General features: G+C 36.9%; 2 protein-coding genes across 2 annotated transcripts; both read right to left on the reverse strand.

Annotated features, from left to right (window-relative positions):
• Nucleotides 1-2,426: 2,426 nt before the first annotated feature.
• lztr1 (leucine zipper like post translational regulator 1) lies at nt 2,427-10,986 on the reverse strand. The gene is made up of 19 exons (XM_061729110.1): nt 10,464-10,986; nt 10,320-10,382; nt 9,027-9,083; nt 8,865-8,944; nt 8,667-8,775; nt 8,236-8,319; nt 8,056-8,113; nt 7,831-7,970; nt 7,540-7,741; nt 6,775-6,885; nt 6,543-6,635; nt 6,320-6,415; nt 5,006-5,195; nt 4,743-4,912; nt 4,190-4,473; nt 3,890-4,039; nt 3,412-3,517; nt 3,219-3,299; nt 2,427-2,782 (listed from the first exon to the last, which is right to left on the reverse strand). The coding sequence occupies exons 1-19, from the start codon at nt 10,613-10,615 to the stop codon at nt 2,666-2,668; spliced, it is 2,343 nt and encodes a 780-aa protein (XP_061585094.1). The 5' UTR covers nt 10,616-10,986; the 3' UTR covers nt 2,427-2,665.
• A 7,158-nt stretch (nt 10,987-18,144) lies between these two features.
• Nucleotides 18,145-23,065, reverse strand: gal3st1a (galactose-3-O-sulfotransferase 1a). The gene is made up of 3 exons (XM_061729983.1): nt 22,748-23,065; nt 20,763-20,913; nt 18,145-19,701 (listed from the first exon to the last, which is right to left on the reverse strand). The coding sequence occupies exons 2-3, from the start codon at nt 20,885-20,887 to the stop codon at nt 18,552-18,554; spliced, it is 1,275 nt and encodes a 424-aa protein (XP_061585967.1). The 5' UTR covers nt 20,888-20,913; nt 22,748-23,065; the 3' UTR covers nt 18,145-18,551.
• Between the last annotated feature and the right edge of the window lie 876 nt (nt 23,066-23,941).

Raw genomic sequence — 23,941 nt, forward strand, 5'->3', positions numbered from 1 at the left:
GTCACTTTTGCATGTAATTGTCATTCATACATCAGCTTATTCATGTGACTGATGAGACAATTATATGTAAACAACTTCAATAGTTCTGACAAGAATCAAAATAATACAGGGCTATTTGTCACTTTGTTTTTTTGTGTTTTCTTCTGAGATTTCTGTGATCTCAAAACAAATTGTCAAGAGATACAACTGTGATGACAAGTGATGAGACTGAAAAGGTTTTACTAAAATGATGAAAGATTAAAAAAAAACATCTGCATGAAAATGAAAACATAGCTTACAGAAAAATAAAACTGAACACTTTATTTAGCGGTTGATATGCACATAGTGTAATCGGGACTTTATTTGATGTAATCATGTAAAAATAACTAGTCAGAACAATGTTGTAAATGAAACTATAAAAGCTTTACTTTTTACATATGTGGACATGCTAAGATTTTAAGATTAATGCTAACGAACAGGGGAGAAAATCACTACATTTCATATCCCATTACTTAAGCTTTTTTCAGTAAAAGAAAGACAATGTTTGTGTTTTTCTAAATGTCATTCCTCAAGAAAATGTAGATTTTCATCTGGGAAATATTTAAAGCATGTTAATCACAATGTTACAACTACTAGACAAATGTGAAGTCACTGTATTGCTGGATCTTTTATATATATATATATATATATATATATATATATATATATATATATATATATATATATATATATATTGCATAAAAGGTGTGTTGGCAAATGCTTCCTATGATTTAGAGTTCATAGTTACCAACCGTTATTAAAGATAATAAAATAAAAAAAATCTGGCTTTCTTCTTTCATTTTCTACTAAATGTTACAATAGCATTGCAAATGGGGTTTACTTTCTTTAAAACTGTAAAATAGAGAAGTAATTGTTACAGGGAGAGTTTCTAAACTTTATATTTGGAAAGATCAGGTATGATAGTTTTACGTAAGTATTACACAATTAAACCTGCACTAGTCCTATAAGGCTTAGACTTGATTTTTGCCTCTATGTCAAATCAAAGTCACAGGTATGGCATATAGGTAGGACTTAACTGGAGACCATACACCCCCTACAGGATAGATTGACGAGCACTTCCATGTCATGCTGACCCTCACCAGAAATGCAACCTGTATATTGGGCCAACGTGGAAAGCAGCTGTGACATGTTAGCGTTGTAATTCTGCTTCATATATCTGACTGCATCACCTCTGCCGTTAAATTAAGGGTAACTCGACATGTATCAGCTCCAACTCACACAAGAATCATTTTAGTCTCCAAGATCTGAAGCGCTTGAAGGATGTAAACCAAAGGCAGCTCAGCACTGGAAACAAGAGCACTGCGCAAGACAAGCGGGTTCAAAAATGTGTGTTTATCAGAAGCATAAATTAAGTTGACATTTTAAATTGTAAAACTTAAAAAATCCCCCTCTCAAACCAGAGAGAACTGAACAACCTTATCAGCTACCTACTGTGGAAACTGAATCCACAAGTTCAAGGCTAATTTGATGAAATGCCAGAGTTTAGCCTTTTCACATCGTGGACAAATTGCAATGGCTCTGCCTTTTAGCATCGATCTGTGGACAGATTTCTCTTTTTTTACCAAGATTCATTATAATAACTTCCTGCATTTCCTGTATTAGACTTGTAAAAGGTTACATTTCTGATTCAAAACAAAAAGTCTTAAAGTTGCTTTCAGCTTTAACTTATCCCAGTATCCTAATTGTTTTGGGGTGTTTTCATGCAGAATATACTTGCTGTTGGGACTGAGGTTCTGAAAGGCCTTTAAAGGTTAGGCCCGGGGGAGAGAATGACGTCACCTGTCAGAGACTGCAGTGGGTTTGTGATGGCATGAACTTTACTACAGGGCTTAATTAAAGGTCAAAACATCAATATTGGTACCCAGGCACACAAACACTCAGCATAGCTCAGTTTCTATGAGGTTTATTAAGGCTTTAAATACATATACCTGACTTACAGTAGGTATACAACAGCAGACTGATGACAACCCTTTACACGAGTATGCTGTTTGGACAAGGAAATGTAATTGTTTATGGTAATCATTATTACAAACATCTGTTGGGTAACAGTGAGAACACTAATGGCAGACAAATCTGAGCCATTTCATATGATCCAGATTCCTTATAACATTAAATAAAAAAAGCTTTGAAATTGCAATTGTGTCATAGCTGAAAATGAGAAATAAAGAACATGAATGAATAATTTAATGGTATACAACATGTATTTAAAAGAGACAACAGATCTAAGTAGATATTTTCAACAACACTTGAACATTTCTAGTATTGCAAGTATGAATATACAAGAAATTGCATATCAGTTTTAAAGAAAAGAAATATCCAACAGACGCAGACCTTGCAAAATTGTTCGTGCTTATATAAAATAAATAAAATAGATTCACATTATTCAATCATTCTGCACCAAAATCTGTTTTATTTTTCAATAAACTTAACTCTCGAGTCATGCAAAGTGAGACACAAGAGCAATTTGATACAGTGTGAATAATAGGGATCTTTTGAACAGGGGTCTAAGACGTGCAAGATCGAAAGGGACAAAACAAAACAAAAAAAAAAAAAAGGAAAAAGAGAGAAGGGAATGCATGTGGAGACTTATGGCTTCTGTGAAAAGAGCCCCATTCACTGAGTCATCTTAAATATCGGAGCCCATCTCAGCACGCTGTTTGTCTGATATGTGTGTAGCTAGAGACTCAATGATGTCCAACAAGAGCAGCTGGCTGAGAGACCGCAGGTTGGGAAGCTTGGATACCTTTGGGAGGGGAGAACAAAACAAAATGAAAAAAAATGTACTAAGACAAGACAATGAGACATGAAAATGGGTGACAAGCAGCAAAAGAAAGAGGGATGAAAAGAAAAAGAAATAAAGGCCACAGCAAGAAGCTTAACTGAAATACTAACAGCAGAGCTAACACTCCAGTTAAGGAAAGTGAAAGTTGAGTACTTTGCAGTTTCTTTGGATAACAAGCAATAATCAGAGTGCCACTGTGACCCTCATTGTTATGAGATGAGGTGCTTATACAGCCGGTTGAAATGTAAGCAGTCTCTTCTCTAAGTAGAAGGAGGAGGGGGATCCACTAGGAGGCCAAAGGTGTCGGTTTCCCGCATAGACGACGGGACTAGAGGGTTAGCTCAGCTGTAGCGAGTGGGCAGCACAGCCCCAGGGCCCCAGATAAGAGCCCACCCACCTTGATGAACTGGTGGACAATGATGTGCAGGCAGTGCTTTTTCATGTCCAGAGCCTGAGTCTTGTCTGCCGCCTCCAGAATCTGAGGGGGAAATATTGAGGGAGTATTAAGAGAGGAAAGTATTCATATCCACATGAGAGGGACAACTTTTCCAATTAGGTCACGGCTCCCCCTCGGGTAAAAAAACAAATACCTGCAAGACATTCTCCACAGTGACGTTCATCTCCAGGTTCTGCTTACAGTAAGCCTGCAGCCTGTTGTTGGAGAACCCGTAGTAATATGGCGCAGAAAAGAGATAACTATTTATCAAAAGTCAAGGAAGTGTGGAAAAAAAACAATTTTGTCTTCGCACCTGTGCAGGTTAGATGTACATTAGCAGAGTGTTCCTGTGAATTGGAAACAATATCTGCTTGTTTTAAGCCATTCATGAACTAATATCATCCGGTAATAATGGGTGCAAGGTAGTTTTTAAAAGCTGCTGCATTTCTAGATGGATGATGACTTAAATGTGTTTTTGTTCTCCTTCTGTTCTAATCTTGGTGACTTTATTCAAGCAGTTCAAATGTCATTGTAGGAATACAGAGTCTATATATTTCAAGGAGCTAGGGATAAAAATGTCAAGGGCTGCCTTTAGGAAATGATTCCCCTTTTTTGGAGTTTGACAAGGATACAGTGAATCTTCTGGAGGCATGTTGACATCCCCATAGTAGATATAACGCAGCATGGAATCAAAAGCTTGCTTGCTTGGGACCATTTCACCGATGGATATATTAACCTGACCGTCTTCTGGCATGAAAGAGCGGAACATCGCCTCAAAGTAACTGCAGAATATAAGTACAAACAATATCAGTCACTCCACCAAGATGAGATGCAGTAGGAACACAACAAGTACAAATATAAGTGTATTCAGAAGATGCAGCTCTAAAACACAAAAATAAAAAGGATTTGATTTACTTAGCAGGGAAGATTACCTGGAACGGGCTGCCAGTATGGCCTTATGTGCAGGCCGTGGGTGTCCATCTAACAGCAGGATAATGTCACAAAACTCCAGGCCCCCTCCTTCCAAGTAAGCCTTCATGTCCTGCACAAGGGAGGTCCCAATGTCCACGGGCTGTTCTGAATAAATTCTAGGGTGAGGCTGCTGCTTTCGACGCACTATCTCCACTATCAGAGCTGTGGAAAGACGCTCAAACTCTTTTGTCATGATCACTTGGTTAAAGTGGGATTCCTTCACCACAAAATTAAGACAGTGTTCCTGCAGAAACAAAACACATTCTTGGGTTTAGTATCAAAATTAACAATCATATAACTTTTGGTAACTTGTCTGATTTGAAAGAATGACTTAAAACAACATTGGCTGCTGCAAAGAATTAAATCAATTACTGTAAACTCATGGTGAACTGAAGACACTCTGGACCTCAACCACTGGGGGTCAGTAAAATCAAGATTTTCAAATGGGCTGCAGCTATTAAATATTTTGATAATCCTCCCAATGAGACTGAGGTAACAGATGGATGGTTGTACCTTGAGCTGGTCCAATTGCAGCTTGTTGGCATTCTCACAAACACTGAGTACGTTCTGCAAATCCACAGATGCCTCGATGTACTGAACACAAAGCTGCTCCAGCCGGGAGAGCTTAAAACTTAGGGCCAGTTTGTATACATCCATGATTAGAAGAACATCTTGTACATGACCTGTGTAGACAGATGAGACCCAAAAAAGGTATTTTACTCACAATGAAACCCCTTCATGTAGCCTAGAAACGTGAAGGCTGAGTATGGAGTTACCTCGGCGGGGGTACTGGATTTTGTCTGTGTAGAGAAACTGCATTAAGACTTCAAACGGCTGGGCCTCTGCTTCTCTGATGAAAACCTCCAACAGGGGCTGCGTGCCTGATGACCTATTGCCTGCTGGGATATCCCTCGGGCCTCCAGCTGCTCCCTCATCACTATCCTCACTGCTCTCCCGTTTGGTCCTCTGCAAATCAAGAAATCATGCAACACTTCTCATCCACATTCCAGCTCTACCTAGAAACCTCCGACCTCCTCCAGTTAGGATCAATGTACAGTGATTTGTGTGTGTCGCAGATACATGTATACCGTAATTCATCTTTATTTCATTTTAAAAAACCTGCCCCTGATACTTGCTGTAGGTTTTCTGGACAAAAACACAAACACTCTTCATAGACACCAACATATGTGGTATGACTAATAGTAAGAATACATATATGACCAGTATATGACCTGACTTCTAGAGAAACAAAGAAGAACTGGGATTCTCTTCATAAAAATGTCATGGTATTACATGGCACAGAGACATATAGAGTCACCAATATTAATATCCTTATTTACGTAAGTATTTCCGATATTGTTTCAATATTAAGGCTCTATTTGTTATATACCGTTATTTCAATTTGGACACTAATACAGTTGAACTAAATCTAAATATTCATATTCCACCATCCAGCATGTTTCCAAACAAATACTGGTGGGACCAACACTCAATAATGCAATAATACTATTACCCTGTCCTTTTAAAAATAAGCATACTTTTCATTTAGATTCAACTCCTCTGCTCTCCACCAGTTCAGTCTCATGACAGTTTATATGAATTTCATGTTTGAGTGGTGATGCGGGAGTTGATGGTCACGTAATCACAGCTTGACCGTTGGGAGATTTATAATGATAATAATAATGACTTGGATTTATATAGCGCCCTTCTAGGCACCCAGAGCGCTTTACAGAAATCATTATTCATTCATACACATTCTCTCTGGTGGTGGTAAACTACATTTGTAGCCACAGCTGCCCTGGGGCAGACTGACGGAAGCGTGGCTGCCATATCGCGCCTAACGGCCCCTCCGACCACCACCAACATTCATACACATTCAAACACATTCACACGGGGCAAGGTGGGTAAGGTGTCTTGCCCAAGGACACTACGACAGCAAACTGGGACAGAGCGGGATTTGAACCGCCAACCTTCTGATCATTGGACGACCCGCTCTACCACCTGAGCTACTGCCGCCCCTGTTTTGAGAACATATCTTCTGACACTACATTTTTAGAGGAAACGCGCTGCACTGAATGTGTGGTTCTGACCTGTCGCTGCCTGTCCCGAGCCTGCAGGATTTTCTTTCGCAGCCACTGACATCTTGCAGTCACTATGGCAATATGCCCCAAGACTCTTTCCTCCCTCTGTAAACAAAACAACAAGGAGGCAGACAAATGGAAATACTTGTCAGGTTGATCATGGGAAAGTCAGCAGATGAATCCCCATTTGAGAGTTTTTGTGACTGTTTAACATACAACTGTGAGAACCTACCTCGCCAAGAATAAACTCTACATCACAAAACTGACGGTTCTCCCACAGTCTTCCATAATCCTCGTGGAGGGTACATTTTGGATAGCTTGAGAACTATAACAAAAACAGGAGTCATTTTACAGGAATATTTGATCTCTTATTTAGTCGGAAAATGTTTTTGATCACAGTGTCTTAATGATAGAAAATATTAAAAACATGGTATGTAAATATTCAAGCATTCATTCACCCCAACCTGGAATCTGTACATCTCTCCACTCCGGACATTGTTGTCCACCGTCCCTCCAAATATATACATGGCATCGTGAATCACAGCAGTAGCATGAAACAGTCTCCCACTGGGCATCTGAGGGGCAGAAGCCATAATAAAAAACAGCACCTGTCAGTGAATATTATACAGCATTAAGCCTAAAAATGTACAGTTGTCAAATGTTGATGTTAATATTTAGTATGGTCATTTAGGAAAATTATACTTTTGTGAAAAGACTCAATTATGATGCAAAACACAAAGTATCTATAAAACCTGTTGACTATATGAATCTGGCTTGAGTAGAGCTTGGTTTAGTATTTGTTATATTAACAATGGGGTGATGCTGCTTTAAAGCTGCAGCCAGGAATTCCCCAAAATCCAGTAACTAGCTAGAAAATATAAACGCACACAATGTCCATGCGCTCCCAGCCTCTCCGTTGGACTCTCTACAGTTTCTTTTTAGCAACTACACGTGAATGTGACCCACAATGCTAAAATGAATTCAAAATGAAAAAGACATTTCTAAAATGTTAGTTCTTTTTCCTTTTTTTAATTATTGTCTAATCAAACATTTCATATTACCATAAAATAAATCACGGAATAAATCACTAACTAACTAACTAACTAAAACAAACATTAAACAAGTGATTGTAAAAAGTACTGATCAAACAGGCTGTTGTTCTGTTAACAAACACCATTTGTGTTTCAAATCCAATATTGCAGGTCTATCTAATTGTTTTTGGTTCATACCTCACTGTCAAGGCTAGCTTGTATCACCTCCCAGGTCTGAGAGTCCACATCATAGCAGTGCAGCTCATTGGGAAGGGTGTTGTCAGCAGCACCTCCAAATACATACAGGTGGCGATCAAAGGTGACCATAGTATGTCCATAACGTCTCTGGGGAGGTGGAGGGGAACCTCGAAGTAAATGTTCTGTCGGGATACGTGTCCACCTGAGGTGATGGATTGATGAGTGCCATGTAACTTTATCTGGTATTGAAAATATGAGTAACTAAGCTTTGAAGGAAAATGTTATTCTCACATGTTGCCTCTGAACTCAAATTGAAACAGGTTATTGGTGATCTTGGCTCCACTCTGACCAGAAAATACAAACATCTTGTCTTTGCATACTGCCACAGGGAAGTTGCAGCAAGAGGGGGGAATCTCACCACTCTGATCAATCTGATCAACACAAAGAAATGAGAAAGACGTCAACGTGCATGTTACACTTCATATGAACTTCAATATGGATATGAATGTAACTGGCCTCTTCCCAGCATGCATGTTCTCTGTCCTGCAGACTGATGGTCCACATATCGTTCAGCCTACATACACAAGGAAAATATGGATAAATCAGAGTTTCACCAAATTAAAAAAACAAAACAAAAAAAAAAACAATCTGTATGAAGTGGTAAATAAAAAAATAAAGATAAGAAATAAAAATTACCGGGCATTTCCATCATAGCCAGCAAATATCCACAGCTTATCATTGTAAACTGTGGCCCCATGAGCAGATCTGGCCACCGGCAAACTGGAACAGACACAAAACAGATGAATATAAAGATTTTATCCCCATTTTAGATCAAACAGACTTGATTACTTTTAAAGCACAGGTCAACAATGCAAATTGAGTTTAGGAACAAGAGTTTGACTCCCTAAATGAAATATAAACTTCTGTTGTTAAATGATTTTTTGATAATTAATAAAATTTCAAACACTTTTCCTTTACCAATTCTTTAAGGCCTACTACTTGGTTTTCAACATTCAACCTAAAACAACTATATTACCGATTGTTGTTAAAAACCAAACCTTTCAAATAAGTCTTCGCTGATGTCTACAGACATTAAAACTTGAGAAATACAAATAAAAATACTTTACCTTCCTTCTACTTTCCATTCAGTCCACTGTCCTGTCGCAAACTTATACTCAAAAAGGTCATTTTTATTTTTCAGGTTTGAATTTGAATAGATATCTCCAGTGTAGCCACCTGAAAATATTAGTCATACATTATAGTGATACTGCATGAATTTGAAAAGATCTGTACATTTTAAATTAAGTAATACCAAAATATGTTACCAAAGACAAACATGCTACTGCCATAGACCGCTGCTGAGTGGTGATATCTGGGAGCTGGAGGAGTTCCAGTGGTGAAAGCTCTGTGAAACACATTATTAATTAGTGTAACATGATATTGCACAGTCTAGTCCAGTGTATTTTCAGCGGATGCAGCAGACTTACCGACACCAAGAGCAATCCTTGACATCAAAGCGGAGCAGATCATTCAGCATGTTCTTCCTGTCGGGTAGCACAGACTTGTATTATTCAGTTCAGTTCAGTTAACATAACATAAGTGACCTGCGTGCAACAGAAAATTAAACAAATACCTTTAACAGTAGATGTGCAGGTTCAATATACAAATTAATTCGTTAACACTCGAAAGGGAGTGGGAAGAAGAAAATTTATTTAATCCCACCCCTGTTTCTCATCAACAGTTGACAGATTTTTTAAGGCTTTCTCCTGTCTCAACATTTAAACCAAAACAAAGAACAAAAGACCTATATCAAATTATAATAAAAATTATTCTATAGTTTACCTCACCTAAATTTACACACACTGTGGCCATGAAATGCAGATGCATTTCATGGCCACAATGCGTGCAAATCCAGGAACAATGTATATTGTCACCACGGGTGGCAGTTAACCGTTAACTTATATTTAGAATCAGAGGTGGTAGTAACGAGTTACATTTACTTGAGTAAGTTTTGGGAAATTTTGTACTTTTAGGAGTAGTTTTGAATCACTATACTTTTTACTTTTACTTGAGTAGATTTGTGAAGAAGAAACTGTTACTCTTACTCCGCTACATTAGGCTACGTTGAGCTCGTTACTTTACTTTTATCCGCGTACGCATCAATCTCATGACATCACTGAGTGATTTGCATGTTTTTGCATGTTTTGTCACATATACACAGACTCAAACACACACATGGAGTTTCTATGAGTTCATGGGCTTGTTCTAGTTTTGCCTGGTTAAAAAAGAAAAGTACAAAGGCTGGAAATTTTGTGCTACTTGTGCTTAATTTATTTTTTTATTTGGTTATTATTTTATTTATTTTATTATTTAATAAAGTACTTGAATTTACTTACTAAGTTTAATTTAAGCTTTTTTTATTTGTTATTAATTTTAATTTATTTTATTGATTGAATTTGCCTGAAGATGATTATTTTGTACTTTTGTCTGTTTGAATGGTTGTGTTAAAAAAATAAATCAGACGTTACTCAACAGTTACTCAGTACCTTAGTAGTTTTTTCACCAAGTACTTTTTTACTTTTACTCAAGTCACTATTTGGATGACTACTTTTTACTTCTACTTGAGTCATATTATTCTGAAGGAACAGTACTTTTACTTGAGTACAATTTTTGGCTACTCTAACCACCTTTGTTTATAATACATTTATAATAAATACCATATTATACTGCATGTAATGCAACAGTAGGGTGAACACCTGTTAATGTCAAGTAGTACTCACCCATTGTCTCCCCCGAACACGTAAATGGCATCCCTGTATGCCACAACTGTGTGTTTGCTGCGTCTGTGGGGGGAACACGGGACTGGATTTAACACAAATAAACATTTAACTGGGGAGATGTTTCCCTCATCAGTCAGTACTCACCTGGAGCCCACGAACTCGTCGCACTGAGGGAGTCTCCTCCAGCGGTGGACGGTCTCGAACGGGCCGAAGTTGAGAGTCAGGTATTCTACGCTGTCGGAGCAGCTGTGGTCGAAGTCAACACTGGGAGCCACTTTGGTGGATTTACAGCTCATTTTAACTCATCAGTTCTCAGGACATCTCTTCAGCAGGGATGTCTTCTGTCGGCAACATCTTTGCTTACGGTCCTCCGATACAAAAACTAATATTAATGGCTTAGTTACATCGGTATAAACAACAGTACGTTTACTTTGTTTAGGATGTTAGCAATTAGCTATACGGGTAGGCCAGTATTACTGCTGTGCTGTTAAACAAGTAGTAGTTCTAGCGGATGATAGCTGCTGACATAACACTGGAATATCCCCCCAGCCAGTGAAATACTCCATAAAGTATGAAATATGTTCGTAAGAAATACTTTTAGCCACAATAACCTATGAAAACGCAAAACTGTGCTGCAGAGATCACAAGCCAGCCACGCCCCCTGGAAGATGGCTGCGACGTCACTTCCTGTCATTTATGACTGTTGCTCGTGGAGTGCACAGACATTGAAAAATAAATTATGAATTGTAAACTGATTTAAAGATTAAAAAAGAACTGTTAACTTTTGTGGTATCCTTTAGTGGTACAGTATAATCCAACCTTTAAGCACAGGTGCCCAGCCATTCCAGTGTTTTATATGCATTCAATTGTTCAGTTGTTTGTAGGACACAATATTACCAGTAATTTACTGTACATGTAGATGCTTCATGATTGCCATCTATACGATTTGGAACATTATTAGAAAATGTGTTATTTTTTTGCAGTATAATTTTTGTGTGTCCGAAGATTCTTACCAAAGTCTTGTGTAGATGTTTTCTAAGTGTTTTTTCCCTTTTCTTTATCTCTCTTCCTCTAACATATTAATATTTTGGTATATCACCTTTACAATAAAAGTAAATATTGGTCGCAAAAAAAAAATGAACATGTGTACATGTGTGTATATATATATATATATATATATATATATATATATATATATATATATACATATACATATATATATATATATATATATATATATATATACATATATATATATATATATATATATATATATATACATATACATATACATATATATATATATATATATATATATATATATATATATATATATATATATATATATATATATATATATATATATATATATATATATATATATATATATATATATATATAAATCCAAACCTACAGTACAAAGCCCTGTGTGAAAAAGTGATTGCCCCCCCCTGTTGAAACATAAATTAACTGTGGTTTATCACATCTTTGGAAAGCTGAGTTCAATTTCTCTAGCCATCTCATGTAGGTTTGAATTTTTCTTTCCCCTTAGTAATAAAAACCTTCATTTAAAAACTGCATTTTGTGTTTACTTGTGTTATCTTTGTCTAATATTTAAATTAGTTTGATGATCTGAAACATTTAAGTGCGACAAGCATGCAAAAAAATAAGAAAGGGGGCACACTTTTTCACACAACTGTATACTTACTTACTTACTTACTTACTTACTTACTTACTTACTTACTTACTTACTTACTTACTTACTTACTTACTTACTTACTTACTTACTTACTTACGCCTACTACCCCTTCTGGGGCATAGGCTGTCAACAAGCGATCTCCAGGCATCTCTGTCTTAAGACGTTTTCTCCAGTTGGGTCCAGTTCATCTTCAAGGTGTTGGTGTCCGCCTCCAGTTCTCTGCGCCAGGTGTTTCTTGGGCGACCCCTTTTCCGCTTTCACTGTGGGTTCCATTTAAGGGCTTGTCTTATGATGGAATTTGTGGGATTTCGCAGGGTATGGCCTATCCAGCGCCATCAGCGTTTCTTAATTTCTTCTTCCGCAGGCAGCTGGTTTGTTCTCCCCCAGAGTTCAGTGTTGCTGATTATGTCTGGCCATCGGATGTGGAGGATTTTCCTTAGGCAGCTGTTAATAAAGACCTGTATTTTCTTGGTGGTAGCAGCTGTAGTTCTCCATGTTTCTGTTCCGTATAGGAGTACTGCATTGACATTGGTGTTAAAGAATCTGACTTTAGTTTTGGTGGTAAGTTCTTTGGAGTTCCAGATGTTCCGTAGTTGTACGAATGCTGCACGTGCTTTCCTGGTTCGTGCTTTCACGTCTGCGTCTGTGCCACCCTCTTTGTTAATTACACTGCCGAGGTAGGTGAAGGATTTGATTTCTTCCAGTGCTTCCCCCTCCAGCGTGATTGCGTTGGCGTTGGCTGCATTGATCTTGAGGATCTTTGTCTTTCCCTTGTGGATGATGAGTCCCAGTTGTTCTGAGGTGGCTGATACGATGTTGGTCTTCTCCTGCATTTGATGTTGAGTGTGTGACAGCAGTGCCAGGTCATCGGCCTAGTCCAAGTCCTCCATTTGCTTCCAAGGAGTCCACTGAATGCCGTTCCTTCTCTGTGCGGTGGAGATCTTATTATCCAGTCAATCGCTAGCAAGAAGAGGAAGGGCGACAGCAGACAGCCTTGTCTGACTCCGGTGTCACTTGAATGCCTCTGTTAGCTGTCCTCCGTGGATGACCTTATAAGAATTCCTGATGATGGACACGATCTTGGCTGGCACTCCGTAGTGTCGGAGTAGCTTCCAGAGGGTCTGCCTGTCTAAGCTATACAACTGTATACATACATGTATATATGTCTATGGTTGAGTACACCAGCAGCTCTGTCAAAGGTGGAATAAGAGATAATTTCAAAAAGCAATTTTAGTTTTAAAATTGTGTTCAAATTCGTATAATGAATAATTCAACAAGTGTGCCGACATGACAACGTGCATCATATATGGAGACTGTAAAAAAAAAAAAAAAAAATCGCCTACTGATTTTACTAAACTGAGAATAAGTCATTGCCCTTTCAGTGACTGAAAGTAGCTACTGCACTCCTCATGCTACTTGGTGCACGTGTCTGGTTTTAGGGTTGCAATGGTTGTCACTAACCTCTTAAAACAAAGCAGTTACATTGTTATAAAAATCAAAAAAATCTCAGGCACTGCTGTTCCCTTTCGAAAGTTCATACAGACTGAATAGAGAAGTCACAGAATGAAAGGAGTTGGCTAAAGTTGCAAGTTTCACGATGTGTTCCACGATGTGTTCCACGATGTTTGCCAATGTTCACACTTACCAATGTACCAATGCCAATAGAATTGCTTTCGTTTGAATGGAGTGACTTCAGTTATTGCCAAACTTAATTGTGAGTACATTGAATTGAAAGTATTGACTGGACAAATGTTCCAAGATGTCACATATAGGTTTCCTGAAGAGTGGTTACAAAGACTCTTTTTCCTCACACTTCACGATGCCATGACACAAATGGAAAGAACAAAATGAGCAAACAAGCCAAGGACACCGACGGGGAGATGCCCTCACCTTTCGTCAATTACAATTAACATGCCTACCAGCTCCTTTCACCAATCCATGCTGCCAATCAATTTAATATGTATGTGAAACTGAGCTGTGGAGACCAGAATTGCTTTTGGAACCAACCTGTAATTATGTTAATTTATGCTGCAAAGTTTGACATTTTAACATAGGAATCCATGTAGATTGGCTCACTTTTGGAGCCAGCGCCCAATGGTCCATCAATGAAGTGAACTTCTCCACACGTCTGCATTGAACTTGATGCAGAAAACAAGATATAGACTTCTTGTCACCAACCATCATGAAATCTTAACACAAGCATCAGTCTCTCAAATTCTAGTAACAAAATTTTACATGTCTGAGTTAACACTTTCTTGTGTACCTAGCAGTAAATAATTTGATCACGTTTGATCAAATAATTTGATCGCAAGGCAAGTTTATTGTAGCACAGTTCAGCAACAAGGCAATTCAATGTCCTTACAAAAGTTCCTTACAAAAATACCATAGATTTTGTGTTTTCATCATAGTCAGATGTATTTAAGCTATCCAAATTCCCTTCTCAATTTTGACTTGTAACCTCTATGTAATTCATTTATCATATTCAAAAAGGTCATTAGGCTAGATTGTCTTCTCAGTCCACTAAGTCATTCTAACCATATCAGATTAAAGAGGAGGAAGCTGGACTTCTTCTTCTTTTTAAATTTCTTCTCTGTCATTAAATTTCACATACTCAGTTCCACCTGGATGGTATCACGTGTATTTAAACATAACATCATACCATACAAACAGGTCGGGAGAGGGTCAGGTGTGCATTGTTGACCTTTCTGAACATCAAGTGGTTAACACTCCCACCAAGCACCTTTTATTAGGTTGGTTATCATGGATGAAATTTGTAATGGATTCTACAAGAAGCATTTTGGTGGAAAATAGAGGTGGTTAACTTATCTAGCTCAACTCAATATAATTTTTTTGCAGTGTGGACAACTCTTGCGGGGTTTGTTGAAATCACATAAGTTGTTTATTATCTGTTACATCTTGTAAATTTGTAATGCTGAATCTCCACGGTCACTGAAAACGCTCTCTGTCTCTGAACACAGTTTACGTGGAAAAAAAAAAGTGAGTAGTATTATTGAGCTCAAAAATTGACACTTTCATTTGTTCAATGTTTAAATATGCTGTATGTATATTTTTTTTATCCTGAACAAATTTCATCCACCTTCTGAATGTTTTTTTTTAATCACAGCAGTGACTCACAGTAGATATAATTAAGATTTTCTAACACTGGTAATGGGTCAGTGTGGAACAACTGTCACTTTAGTACAGTATGTGCAACCCAGGGATAACCCAATCTTACTTTATCTTTCATTGTTAATAAAGTAACATTTGCCTTTAAGTTCATTCATAATTTTAATGACAAATCTTTTTTTCACTTTTTCAAGGAAAGTGGTCATATCCAGTCATTGACAGTTGATCTGGAGCGCTGTTGCTCCTTAGTATACATATAATATATAATAAAACATTTACAGAGAGGACATTATTGATTTCATTAAATGCACTTTTAACTCAATGTTATATTAGGTTTCAATTCATTTTGAAAATAAAAATATTATGACTTATTGCTTGAAGCTGTGGGATGTTGCACAGAGGTCAAAACACAGGAAAGTTAGTGACAATACATGAAAGAATAACTGATGCTAATTGAATGAAAAGAATGAAAAATATAACAGTGAATGGATGCAAATCAAAAAATGTGAGAAATGCAGATCTTCAACTGGAAAAAGAAGTACTCTTTTTATCAGCTGAATTCCTTTTGCTATTACAGGTTATGATAGCAAGGACATCTAAATGCAAAAAGTTGTTGATTAACACTTTTGGTCATTGTGTAAATATTGCTCATGAATGATCTCTGCTCCATCTGCCTCTGGATCTGGGAGTGATCGTTAGATACAAGTTAATAATATTGATGTTTATCACCCTCATAATTACTTTTTTTGTGATAATACAAGTGTGTTTTAATGTATTGGAGAGGTGTGTTTTTTTATGGAGGTTAGAAAAAAGAGGCTGGAGATTTTGGGTTCATGCTTTTGAAAGTCCCACGATTTGTGTTCATTTTCCAGGTGTCACCTACTCCATCATTTAATATACGCATTAAAAAAGTACAAAGATGCTATTGACACATCAGTAAACTGTCATGAAGCTATTATTTTTCAAAAAACGTATGCCAAATAATCATAAATGCATTAGTAGGATTTATTTCAAACTGGTGTATTTAGATTGGAGATGTGAGTTTCTTACATAAATACCATAGATTTTGTGTTTTCATCATAGTCAGATGTATTTAAGCTATCCAAATTCCCTTCTCAATTTTGACTTGTAACTGCTATGTAATTCATTTATCATATTCAAAAAGGTCATTAGGCTAGATTGTCTTCTCAGTCAACTAAGTCATTATAATCATATCAAATTAAAGAGGAAAAAGCTGGACTTCTTCTTCTTTTTCAATTCCTACTCTGTCATTAAATTTCACATCCATGATCCAGTTCCACCTGGATGGTATCACGTGTATTTAAACAAAACATCATAACATACCGTGTTGGGAGAGGGTCAGGTGTGTTGCATGGAGGGCAAAAACAGGTAAGTAAGTGACAAATACATGAACAAATAACTGATGCTAATTGAATGAAAACAATGAAAAAATCAGGGGTGGAAAGTAACAAATTACATTTACTCACGTTACTGTAATTGAGTACTTTTTATGAGTAATTTGTAACTTTCTAAGTAGTTTTTGAAATATGTAATTTTTACTTTTACTCGAGTACATTTTGACCCAAGTATTTTACTTTGCTACATTTGAACCCCCTCACATTACTGAGTACAAAATTTATGGTGAAAATCTTGTGGGCATTTTATTTTGGTTTATTGTGAATAGCAGGATCCTGCGGGCATTGGGCACTTTATTTTGTGTTTGAATACTTTGATTCTGGTTTTAGTGTTGTCGGTTGGACAATATGACTGAAAATAGATTGCACTTTACAGTAGCCTACAGGTTGTGACTGTCCTTTTTGTCCTGTTCTGCGGAAGTAAAAGGATCATGTTACTGAGCTCAGCTGAGCTTTTACAAGTGTGGATGTTTTACTTTAATATGCCTCGAAGTTAATTAAAACAACTTGTGCTGGATTTGATTCGTGACTCATCCTTTTTTTGCATTAAATAACTGAAAGTAACTTTTACTCAAATTACAATTTAAATGAACTACTTTTGTACTTTTACTCGAGTACATTTTTAGATGAGTACTTTTACTTTTACTTTGAGTAGGATTTAAGCAAAGTAAAGGTACTTTTACTCAATTACAATTTTTCAGTACTTTTTCCACCTCTGGAAAAAATATAACATGAATGGATGCAAATCAAAAAATGTGAGAAATGCAGATCTTCAACAGGAAAAATAAGTACTCTTTATCAGCTGAATTCCTTTTGCTATTAGGTTAAAGGTTATGATAGCAAAGATATCTAAATTCACGAAGTTGTTGATTAACATGTTTGGTCATTGTGCAAATATTGCTCATAAAATGATTAACTTCACCAAACTGACAAAGATTTCATTTTTTACATTCACAATGCAAATCCCAACACATTACGTCACAAATACTTTTACATTAAGACTGTGTGTTGTTCAGGATTATTGCTGTAATCTTAGTAAATAAGGCGAGAAATTGAATAAATAAAAAATGAAAGAAACTTCCTCTTGATTACATTTTGCTATACTTGGTTTTTAATCTATTTTACTTATCTAACATTTACATGGAAGGATTATGCATCCTTAAGTAATTACATTACTACCTCTGGTCTATAAGCACCAAAAGTAGCCATGATTCATTTTTATTAATTAAGGAGATCAAACATTTTACAGTATTTGCTGTGTTTTTATCCCAGCCTTTGTTTTAGTCCATTTAAAAGATCTATCTTTTCAGTAAAGCCTATATATGAGTATATATAAAACTACCTACCATTGCAAATGTATGCATTTGTTCATCTTTTTTCTGTTTTAAATTGTATCCATTTTTATTTTCTTCAGGCAACAAAGTGGGATGCAATACTTTCGTTCACTATCTTCACATCATATTTCAGCCTTTCACCAAGCATCACTTTCTTAGTGAAAGTGAAATCATTCCACATCAGTGAGTTTGACATACATTTGCTAAAAATTCAGAAAAATTGTTTTCATGCCTTAAAAGAAAATAAAAAATTTAGCAAGCAAGACTTCAGCAGTGTTTTATTTTAATGAGTTTAGGGAAAATTGGTTGGGAAATTCATGATCCAAAGAACAGCTTAACTACATCATACTCACACCTGAGTAAAATTTTAATGTTTCAAATTTGACTCACAAAAGTAAAAACAAACTAAGTTGTAGTAAACTTCTGGTAAACTTGTTCAGTAGATTGTGGGGCCAACATTTTTTTTTCTTCTTCAAGCATCAATCAAGTACATTACAGCGTGTGATTATATGTGATGCAAAAAAGTGAATTCGAATGGATTTCAAGTCAGTGAGACAGTAAATGTGACTGAAACATTTACTGCTGCACCCTTAGATTTATTATTATTATTTAATGCTGTATTTCCAGATTGAATTGTGCATCTTTCTCACACGTTAAGTCACCAGTTAATGATGTCTCGGACGTGGCCCCACAGCTTTGTGATCCACAGGTTCACCCCAAGTTCTGTTAGGTACTGTAACTCTGGCATCAACATCTTACGGCACAACTTCCGATGTACTTTATCCACATTTTTCTTTAAGTTGTAGCCCATGATCGACTTCTCTCCGATTGGCTGCCAGGGCTGCATGTCTGTCTCTTGGATGCTGCTAGCTTCCACAGCATGCCCCCCCTCAATGCAGATAGATGCCATCTCCTTGTTTCTCTTCCTGAGCTCTGCTACATCCTCAGCCATACGCTGCTGTCCATATGCATCTACTTTCTTCCAGAATGTTTTGTTGAAATGCTGGTACAGCTTCCAGTCAATCGCATTCCATTCAAGGGCCCTGGCCCTCAGCTCAGGGGTGAGTTTGGACACAGTGGATCCCTTGCGGGCATTGAGCTTGAAGAAGAGCAAGTCATCCATCTCCCAGCAGAGTGCATCCTTGAGCAGGATCAGTGATTCTTCAAAATATTCCACCAACATGACCAGCTGAAAACGTGTAGAGATGAATTGAATTCCTTTGTCTACTTGCTGATCTTCCAGCTCCAAAGTGTTGTCCTGTCCGAAGTCAAAGAACAACAGATTCTTGAGGTAGAAGGAGTTGAAGCCCTCTGGATCAAAGTAGCTGTGGGGGTCAAGGAGGAACTCAGTCAGCTTATCATCACCTGGTATCTTCCAGGTAAAAGGCACAAGACGACCAAAATAATGGAATGATGACTCAAAAAGTTCTGCGGGGTCTCGCAGAATAGTGATGTAAGATGTGTCTGCAGGTAACAGCTTAGCCACTTCAGGTGCATTGAAACGCATGTGATTACAGATGATGTTGAAGCACATTCCAGGTCTGTAATCTTTAACCTGGGAACGCTCGAACAGGGACGGATAGAAAAAGTCATTCCTGCTATCTGGGAAGGCAAATTTGAGCCAGTGATTCTCCCCAAATCGAAAAAGTATATTCAGGAAGGTGCTACTGGCTGTTTTATGTGTCTTCATGAACATAATGTCAACTTTAGGAGAGCAGGACTGGCCTGTGGCTTTTTGTGAACTGTTGGTGGTTTGTTTGGGGTGGAGCTGGGATGGACGGTGGGCACAGGAGTAAGGTACCGGGACCCTATAGAGAGGAACATTAGAAAAAGATAAGTAAACTACAAATTAAGGTTTTGTTAAGAAATGATTTAGTTATGACTTTTCTGTGAATCCGACGTCAGTCCAGTACTACAATATGGTACTCACAGAAGACACGTTATAATTACACAACCTGCTTCCAAATATGTTGTAACACTTTGTAAAATATAGAGTGCAGACTGCAATGTACAGAATTTAAAACTTAAATATTACATATACTTTACTTCAATTTAAATATTATTATTATTATTATTATTATTATTATTATTATTATTATTATTATTATTATTATTATTATTATTATTAATAATAATAATAATAATAATAATAATAATAATGAAACCTGTTCAAAGACAATCATATCTTTTTTTTTTATACAGTATATGCCCATTTTGGATTTCACGTCAATAACATAATCTGAAAAAAGTTGAGATTTAGGCAATAAAATAATGGAAAAGTTGTGTAAAACTAAAAAAGAGAAAAAGAAAAAAACATCTCACATGTCATGGTTTAAGACATAACAGCTGAATAACCACAGGAAGACAGATTCCTTAAGAAGTACAAATGGATTCACCACTCTGAGAGACTGTGGCCAAATATTAAGGGAAATTATAAATATTGTAAAGGGTTAGACTTGGGATAAATCATTAAAGACATGGCTTTAAATGAACATGGTCTTCAGGTCCTTTGATAAATTAACAATATGAAAGAAAATAAAAACTTCCCAAAATAAAGTAAGACTATTGATCATTTGTGGAAATCATCAACACTGCATCCTTCCCGCTAAAGAAAAAAAGGCTCAATCTCTTTTTTCCTTCTTCTACACACACTTCAAAACTTGCATCCATAGTAGATGGGAACACTGGTCCATGGCAAATCTGCAATGGCAGCTTATGCAAAATATGCTGCCAAAGCGGATGTTGATTTAAACAAACAGTCTGAATATTGCCCTTCATGCTTCACCCACTGGAAACATTTATTATGATAATCTTATTTTCATATGATCATTTTCATGAGATGAATGTACACAAGCAATACGAGTCGTACTCAGGCAGACTGAAGTGGGTCTGTGGAGTGGAGAAGCAGTAAAGAAGGATCATGCAGCTGGTGAGGAGGGTTCCCAGGACCAGGCCTTTGCATATGGACCTCCACTGCCTCCCTGGTTTGCCCATTGTGGTCCAGCAGACTCAAGGGTTACCTGTAAAAAAAATAATCATTGATCATTTATTTGGATATCATATTTTTATTTTATGATACATCTTCATCATTTGAGGTAGAATTTAACTTTTAGAATTGGAGTTAGAACATGCTAGAAAAAACCCCAAACAGACATACTCTCACATTCACGATTTTCCACTTTGTAATTATTTCAAACACAGAGTGTAGCTAAAATTGTGTGGTGAGCTACAAAATGATATGCTTGAGTCTTGAAATTACTAACCTGGCATTCTCAGCTTCCCTGGAGAATAAATAATGCATTAGCATGGAAGGTGATATGCTCTCCCCTGCAGATTGTGACAAGGTGACCAACCTGCTGGCTCATTTACAAAGCTTGCTCATCTAACCAAATACCTGCCTTGTGGAATTTGTCCATTTTATTAATACATTTTATATGTGAAAGTACATTGCTTCATTTTTCTTTGTTGGATTTCATTGAAAATGTGTAACCGATAAACCAATAAACCAATACAAGGTAAAGGAATAGTCTTTGTTTCCTATCTTACATGTAGAAGGCCTTCAGAGTTATTCTCTTCAGCCAGAGGTGCAAAAGTATTCAGATGGTTAATAAATAATCTTACTACATAAAACATAAACCGATGCTTAAGCAAATGTACAGCAGTATCATCATAATCACAGAAAACATTAATAATTAATTTTTCCTACATACATCATGGAAATAATGTAGTGCTGTAAAATAGACTGTCCCTAGAAAATGAAAATAAGACCATAAAACAAGAACAGAAATATAGCGTAGCAATAAGCAGTTGACTCTGTGAGGTCACAGCAGGCTTTCTACCAACTGAGTAGGATACAGCTTACAGCACTTAATTGTGTGTCGCTATAAAATTGAGCCAAATCAAATAACACGCCATCTTCTTCTTGCCAATAAAAATGCATTGCTCATTTTGGTCTGACTGTAAAAGCCAATTTTAGTGCTTCCTACACATTTACTACATATCAGGTGCAAGATGTGTTTTCATCAAAATTATATCACAATGGAATAAATAATTCTTAAAGGCGACTGTTCATTTATTTCCTAATAAAGGAGCAAATACATCATCACTTTTGGAAAACAGATTTTTTTTAATAGCATTATTTCTTAAAGTCCAGAAATGACTGTGTGTCTGTTGAAAGTGAGTTTTAATTTTGTCCATGGAGATGTTTACAAACCACACATCATTGTTTCCGTGGATCCTTGAACTATAATGAAAATTCTAGACTTTGAAAAGGTCTAGAGTCTCAGTTTAGTCTAAACTATGATGTCCTCTGCTCTGCGTCATTTATTATTCAGTTTTGTTTTAGATCAGATCTTTTGAGGTAGGTCTCTTTTTTGCTGAGTTATTGTGTTCAGCTGTCCCTGACAAGCAGTGAATGTAAACGATACAGTCTTGAGATCATTTTATAAAAAATATCACTCTCTAAACCGCTTTTTCCAAGACATTTCACGCAAAGGCTAGTTCAGGTGGAGCATTTTTTTACAAGTAGGTAACACTTTTTTTTCTTTCCCCTATGCGTTCAATAATTCTAAAATCTGATATTATATCAGGTTGAATGAAAATCTGATACTTTTCTAGTAGTAACTGTAGTAACTAACTCTACAATGTACTTTAAGCCTATAATGACTTCCATGGTTGGACATCAAACTGTTAGAATAAATAAATACAAATAATACAGGAACAAGATTAAAGCCTATAGAGAGATAAGGGGGGATTTAATGGCTGAAGGCGTTGGATATTATGATGATACAGACGATTAGCACACAGTAAATATACAGTGATCCTAGGAGAAAATGAGTCAATCAAAAGCTTTACCTTCATACATAAGTCCTCAGATAATATAGTTGACAGGCCTCTTGCTCTACGGCATCATCTTGTCCATCCAGTTCCAGATAATTGATACACATTAATTTCTCTCCAGTGGCTGTTCTTGGCACACACATGCTATTATAGACCCAGCACTGTCCTGTGCAGCAGAGTTCTTACTCATCCAGTTGCTGTTTCTCTTCTCCCTCTCTTCACGCACACCTGATGCCTCTGTGCCGCCTGCTGTCTCCTACCTTCAACTTCCACTCCCCAAAACTGATCTTGCTGAATAAACCAGTGCGGGGAGGCTCATCAAGCCAGCTGTGACGTCAGGGTCCCTGTCAAGGGACATGCACTTGTCAGTGAGCGTAAAGGAGGCGGGGAGGGAGTGAGGAGAGAGGGGGAGAGGAGAGGAGAGAGCTTGTATAGTCTCTATTTTGTCCGCATACAGAGGGCTATTGAGTGTGGACACTGAAGTTTGAGCTGCAAGCTGATAGGAGGGATGGAAAACAGCATAAAAAGAACAAATGCAGAAATCCACGGCACAAAGGCTCTTATTGTTTGAGCTGATCAAGACTGCTCTGTTTGTTGTCTGAAAGGCTTATTTAGCAAGCTGTGTGTATACATGTGGTAGGAGGAATGCACGCGGTACACTTTTAAATTTTGCACAATAGATCAGACAATTATCTGAACAAATACATCCTGGACGTTGACATATGAAAATGTTGTGTACGAGCTTATATCAGCTTTTCCTCATTTAGAAGGGATTTCAGAATTAGAATTATCAGAATTGATTAAAGGATAGCCCCTTCAGATGTGCCATGTCATTTTCAAGGGGGTCCCAAGAAAACATACAACATTACAGTATGGACATACATGACATAAAACAAACACAGACATCTTGCTCACCCTCTCCCACACACAACCCCTACCCACTAGTTACAAAATAGACAAATTGAATAACTGGAACAATGAAATTAATATAACATAACAGAGAGAAAGAAAAAAAATAAAAAAAAGGACAAAAAATACTTAAATAAATTAAAAACATAGACAATTTGTTTTAAGATGAGAATATAATAGTATAATGACAACTTAAAACAATGAAAAGAGGTAATAGAATGCAAAAGGAGAAGAATACCATTCCAATCTAATGGAGCTTTAAAATGAAATGATCTTTTACCAACCTCTTTTGAAATTCTA

This window comes from Cololabis saira, chromosome 9, assembly GCF_033807715.1.
Source record: "Cololabis saira isolate AMF1-May2022 chromosome 9, fColSai1.1, whole genome shotgun sequence".
Classification (NCBI taxonomy): Eukaryota; Metazoa; Chordata; class Actinopteri; order Beloniformes; family Belonidae; genus Cololabis; species Cololabis saira.

Excerpts from the sequence above, each read along its gene's own strand:
- lztr1 (XM_061729110.1), bottom strand. The coding sequence starts at position 10,615 with ATGAGCTGTAAATCCACCAAAGTGGCTCCCAGTGTTGACTTCGACCAC. Across the intron at positions 7,742-7,830 it reads TTTGAGTTCAGAGGCAACAT|GTGGACACGTATCCCGACAG; the intron begins GTGAGAATAACA and ends CCATCACCTCAG. Across the intron at positions 4,913-5,005 it reads AATCCAGTACCCCCGCCGAG|GTCATGTACAAGATGTTCTT; the intron begins GTAACTCCATAC and ends CTGTCTACACAG.
- gal3st1a (XM_061729983.1), bottom strand. The coding sequence starts at position 20,887 with ATGGGCAAACCAGGGAGGCAGTGGAGGTCCATATGCAAAGGCCTGGTC. Across the intron at positions 19,702-20,762 it reads ACCCACTTCAGTCTGCCTGA|GGTCCCGGTACCTTACTCCT; the intron begins GTACGACTCGTA and ends TCCTCTCTATAG.